The following is a 6,433-nucleotide window of genomic DNA, read 5'->3' on the forward strand; positions in this document are numbered from 1 at the left end:
ATATATATATATATATATATATATACACAGAGAGAGAGAGAGAGAGGTGGTAGATTTACATACACATGCAGACACTTGTGTGCGTGTGTATGTAAGTACGTACGTACGTACGTATGTATGTATGTATGCATGATGGGTATAAACAAATAGATATGTATTTAATTACCTGATCCTTTGGGCTTTCTGTGCAGGCACGATTACGGCGCTGGTAAGCTGGTACATGTTGTAGAAAGACACAGGCGAAAGCAGAACTAGACTGACTGGATGGGTCCCAAGTAGCCAAAAAAAAAAAATTAAAAAGTAACGTAGGAACTAGAGTGTAACTTTAACAGCCCCACCAACTAGTAGCAGGTTACCGACTGGTAGGCCTTCTTCCTTAAACATGCTCGATTCATCGACGAAACTACCTCTATCTATTCCTTCTTTACCGTCTTTCTCTCTTTTAACAGTATATAATATATGCAATATTTTCCTTCTCCTCCCCCATTCATTATTCTATTCATACTACTGTTACCACCACTCTCTACGTACTACTACTATTACTACTACTTATGCAATTAACTAGCAGAAGCACGCTTATGTTCACGAAAATAAATATCCGTCAGTGAAAAATCAGCGAATATCTGCACAGCTACAGATGACTATTGTTTTACTAAAACCTTCGACAAAGATCTGTTGCACATATACATAAAATTTCGATTGCATTTCTGCACCCTAAACATGATCACGTGACAAGTCACATGATTTGTGTCACATGATTTAATCTTAATCTTTCATTTTCTCTGAACAATACTAGCTTGCAGAATGATGTTTACTATATTTATTATACCAAGTTTTTTTTCCGTTTTATTATTATATATATATTTTTTTGTTTTGCTGATTTGTTTTCTCTTTCTCTCTTTTTATTTTTTGTTTTTACCTAATAACATAAAGAGATTTTTACCCTGCTACTGATCTGCTAATGTTCATCATCATCATCAGTATGTATGTATGTTATGTATGTGTGTATGTATGTATAGATGGATGTCATTGTTCAATTTTATTTCAAGATTTCTTGTCAATAGAGAAAGAGCCATTTTCTAACCTAGATCCAAGGCTCCTTCATTGGAATTTCAACATCAACAGGGTATTTTTGTTTGTATATATGTATGTTTGTATGTATGTATGAATGCATGCATGGTTGCATACATCTATACATACATATACACATACATACATACATATATGCATGCATATGTACATTTATACATCATCATTTTAGCATTCATTTTTCAATGCTTGCATGGAGTTTATTGAGGCAAATTTTCTACAGTTGAATGCCATTTTTGTTGCCAATCCTCACCTGTTTCCAAACAAGGTAATATATCCCCATGGTCAGACGTGTTTTTGCAGAAAATTGTAGATGAATGGCACTGCTTGTATGACAGTGACAATCATTTACAACTATTATATGATGTCAAGACAAGGAGATACACAAACTTATGTATGTGACTGTTGTGGTAAGAAGTTTGCTTCCCAGCCACGAGATTCTGGGTTTCTTCTACTGTACGCTTGGGCCGAATGAAGCCTTGTGTGTGGATTTGGTAGATGGAAACTGAAAGGAGCCCGGAGTATGTATATACCTTCATCATCATCATTCAACGTCCGTTTTCCATGCTGGCATGGGTTGGACGGTTTGACTGGGGACTAGCAAGCCAGGAGGCTGCACCAGGCTCCAATCTGATCTGGCAATGTTTCTACGGCTGGATACCCTTCCTAATGCCAACCACTCCAAGAGTGTAGTGGGTGCTTTTTACATGTCACTGGCACAGGTGCCAGTCAGGCAGCACTGGCATCGGCCACATTCAGATAGTGCTTTTTACGTGCTACTAGCACAGGAGCCAATCGGGGCAGTAGGGCTGGCATCGACCACGTGCGGATGGTGCTTTTTACATGTCACCAACACAGGGAGCCAGTCAAGCAGCACTGGCAATGACCCATGCATGAATGGTGCTTATTACATGCCACCAGCACGGGAGCCAGTCAGGTGGCACTGACATCAGCTACAACTACAATTTCCATTTGATTGTGATTTGATTTGATCTGATTTTGATTTTACTTGGCTCAATGGGTCTCCTCAAGCATGGCATGTCGACGATTCAAAGGTAGCTTTTAAATGGGCTGGTTATGCGACACTGGTGTAGTCTATGTATGTGTTGTGTGTGTGTCGTATGTATGTGTGTGTGTCTGTATATGTGAGTGTGTGTGTGTACACACACATACATATACACCTATATGTGTATATGTGGAGAGAGGGACAGAAATGGATGTCTTGCAGCTACTCCAGTTGGAAAAAGAGAGAGGAAAGGAGAAGAAAGAGAGGGGAGAGAAAGATAAAGAGAGAGAGAGAGAAGACAATGATGTGTCAGGGCATATCCTCAAGTTATGGAGACATGTATGTGAAAAGTGGTACAGTAAACTGGGTAGGGTGGGTGGGCAGGTAAGTTCATGAAAATGTAAAAGATGCAGGGGAAGGGAATGCAGTGAGTGAACATAGGTGGAGGAAGAGGGGTTAGGAAGATGAGGTGTAAGGGAGAGAGGCTTGTCAGGGACAGATTGTATGCAGGTAAATTTGTGAGAATGAGAAGCGAGAATGAAAGTTAGAGAAGGCGGGGAATACATTGTGTAGTAAACTCAGGTAGAGATGGGGGGGATGTTAGGAACATGAGTTGTTGGGGTGAGATTTATCAAGGACAGTTGAACAGGGACATAGACATAAACAACATATTTTAGAATCTCGTTTTACTTAGATAGACAGATCTTCTCTAGCACTGCAAAACACTAATCCTCTTTCATCATCTCAGTCATTTTCCACCACTTTATACACATCTACCTGGGCCTCCCTCTTCCTCAAATTCCATCCACATTTAGTGATTGGCACTTCTTTACACAGCTATCCTCATCCGCTTGCATCACATAACCATTCCAACATGGTCTTCTCTCTTGTATACACTACACATGGTGCTTCTTATGCACAAACTTTCTGTCAACACACACTTTGTCATACTTGTACAAGCAGACATTGCATGTTAGCAGAGCATGCTAGTTCCATTTGTTTCAAGTTTTCACATGTTCTCTACATTCACAGCCCACATTTCACTACCCTATAGCATTGCTGTTTATAGATAAGCATTATACAATCTGCCTATCATTCTGAGGGAGAAGCCCTCTGTTATCAACAGAGGTAATAACTCCCTGAATTTTCCCCAGCTTGTTCTTCTTGCAGCTACACTTTCAGAGCATCCTCTGTTAAATAGGTTACCAAGGTAACAGAAACTATCTACTGCCACTGAAGATCCTTTTGAGCATGTGAAGAAATGTGTTTCCTGTGTGGTCTTAGTTCCTGTATATCTGCTACACACAAAGACTAATTTCTCTATTAACCTTCCTGTGAGTCCACTGCACCTCTTATGTGTCCATTACTTGCCCTAAGCACATTGTATGAAATTTCTACACACACTTTACTACATATTAAGTAGGGCTATTTCTATGAAGGGATTAGTAATTTTTCTGCTTTCCTGCTCACTAGGACATATATATGTGTGTGTGTGTGTGTATCTACGTGTATGTTCCTGTGTGTCTGTATTTATCTCCCCTATCACTGCTTGACAACCAGTGTTGGTGTGTTTATGTCCCTGTAACTTAGCAGTTTGGCGAAAGAGACTAGAAAAATAAGTACTAAGCTTAAAAAATAAGTCCTGAGGTCGATTTGTTCAACTAAAATCTTTCAAAGGGTGCTCCAGTATGGCTGCAGCCAAATGACTGCAACAGATAAAAGAATAACAGAATATATTGTTAACACTGTTGTCATAGATGACAGATGAGCTTTTTGCAATTTCTGGTTGGAAAACGTGCACAGATGATTTGTTAAAAGGGGGTAAGCTGGCAGAATCGTTAGCACGCAGGGAGAAATGCTTAGTGGTATTATGTCTGTCTTTACATTCTGAGTTCAAACTCCGCCGATGTCAACTTTGCCTTTTATCCTTTTGGGGTCGATATATTAAGTACCAGTTGTGTACTGGGGTTGATCTAATCGACTGGTCCCCTCCCCCAAAATTTCAGGCCTTGTGCCTAGAGTAGAAAGGGATTGTGATTAAAGATCAAGTGTTTGTATGGTACATTAGCTCACTTCTTCTATCAAATTGATATTCCCTGTGCAGTTGCATGGTGTACTATACATGTATGTGTGTGTGTGTGTGCATATATGTAAATATGTGTGTGTGTGTGTTTGTATGTATACATATGTATATGTGTATATATGCATATAGGTATGTGTGTGTGTGTGTAAAAATCATCATCATTATCATCATAATCATTTAACCCCTGCTTTCCAAGCTGGCATGGGTTCGATGGTTTGACTGAGGTTTGGCAGGCCAGAGGCTGCACCAGGATCCAATCTGATCTGGTATGGTTTCTATAGCCAGATGCCCTTCCTAACGCCAACTACTTCGAGAGTATAGTGGGTGGTTTTTATGTACCATCAGCACGGGAGCCAGTCAGGTGGTACTGGCATCGACCACACTTGAATTGTGCTTTTTACGTGCCCCCGACACGGGAGCCAGTCAGGTGGCACTGGCAACAACTACACTCGAATGGTGCCTTTTACATGCCACCGGTGAATAATATTTGTCTCTTTGTGTGTATATCCATACATTCACACACACTAATAAATAGATGAGTATATAAAATAAAAAGCTGAAAAAAGGGGGAAAAAACAGATATCTTTGTTTATAATTGATTTTTATACTTCAAAGTATAAATGTAATTTTCAGTCTAAAAATATCTCATTTTATGACGAAAAAGTTATTAATTAAAAAAGATACTATATTTTTCCCCATCCCTTTATAAATTAATTTTATCTTCAATATAACTCTCTTCCTTCACTTCCACTCCCTTACTGTCATCATAACTATTATTATTATTATTATTATTTTTGTCTATGTTAGAAATCCTTTAAGAAAACCTCCTCACCATCAACCTCAACCTCATCATTTTCAATCATCATCATCATCATCATCATCATCATCACCATCACCATCATCATTTCTTTCCATTTCATTTCATTTCCATAATGACAAGGCTGCGGTAGAAACTATTTGTTGCCCTAATTTCTATGGACCCACCTTCCTTTTTGAAACAAAAAAAAAAGAAAATGAATAAATTAAAATTTGAGGAAAGGAATAGGGAGAACAAGGGGAAAGAAGTGACAAAAAGAAAAAAAAAATGATAGAGGATGTTGCATTAACCCGTTAACACATCCCCAACCTAATGTTTTCTGCGCTCATTCTGCAAAAAAACAATCAATAAAATGAAGTATTTATAGATTTAAATCTTTCAGCAAGAAGAAAATAAATAAATGAATATATAAATAAATTAAATGAATAAATAAATAAAATCAAAAATTATAAACCCTATCTATATGATTATAGGGAAAAATCAATATGTGTTAAGTTGATTGATTAAGAAATACAGAACAAGGGAAAGGTATACCATTTTTTTATGACTAGCTAAATAGAAAATGACAGGAATTTTTAACATGCCTACTAATGTATCTATGTGTGCATACAAATGCTTGCATTTATATACTTTTTTACTCTTTTACTCTTTTAATTGTTTCAGTCATTTGACTGTGGCCATGCTGGAGCACCGCCTTTAGTCGAGCAAGTCAACCCCAGGACTTATTCTTTGGAAGCCTACTTATTCTATCGGTCTCTTTTGCCAAACTGCTAAGTTACGGGGTTCGTAAACACACCAGCATCGGTTGTCAAGCGATGTTGGGGGGACAAACACAGACACGCAAACATATACACACACATACATACATATATATATATATATATATATATATATATATATATGACAGGCTTCTTTCAGTTTCCGTCTACCAAATCCACTCACAAGGCTTTGGTCGGCCTAAGGCTATAGTAGAAGACACTTGCCCAAGGTGCCACGCAGTGGGACTGAACCCGGAACCATGTGGCTGGTAAGCAAGCTACTTACCACACAGCTACCCCTACGCCTATATGTGTAAACATACACTCATAGACATACAAATACATACTTCTACACACACACACACACACACACAGATATATGTGAGAGTGTCTATTTGTAAATATATTTAAATATGTGTATGTGTGTGGTTATATATATTCTTTTATTCTTTTATTTGTTTCAGTCATTTGACTGTGGCCATGCTGGAGCACCACCTTAAAGGGTTTTATTCAAACAAATCAACCCCAGGACTTATTCTTTGTAAGCCTAGTACTTATTCTATCAGTCTCTTTTGTCAAACCACTAAGTTATAGGGATGTAGCACACCAACATCAGTTGTCATGTGATGGTGAGGGAACAAATGCAGACACAAACACACAAATATATATAAACATATATA

The 6,433-nt window shown here is 38.1% G+C and overlaps 1 protein-coding gene across 2 annotated transcripts in view; it reads right to left on the bottom strand.

The window, feature by feature from the left end:
- LOC106883232 (tRNA wybutosine-synthesizing protein 2 homolog) overlaps positions 1 to 702 on the bottom strand; it is a 45,405-nt gene extending 44,703 nt beyond the window's left edge. Inside the window, exon 1 of one of the 2 annotated variants that reach the window (XM_052968373.1) lies at positions 167 to 702. In XM_052968373.1, coding sequence (XP_052824333.1) covers positions 167 to 222 — 56 coding nt within the window. In that variant the 5' untranslated portion in view covers positions 223 to 702. The remainder of the gene's footprint in view (positions 1 to 166) is intronic. The other variant, XM_052968374.1, reaches the window with a different exon arrangement.
- Positions 703 to 6,433: the final 5,731 nt, after the last annotated feature.

The sequence above is a fragment of the Octopus bimaculoides genome, chromosome 5 (genome assembly GCF_001194135.2).
Source record: "Octopus bimaculoides isolate UCB-OBI-ISO-001 chromosome 5, ASM119413v2, whole genome shotgun sequence".
In the NCBI taxonomy this organism is placed as follows: Eukaryota; Metazoa; Mollusca; class Cephalopoda; order Octopoda; family Octopodidae; genus Octopus; species Octopus bimaculoides.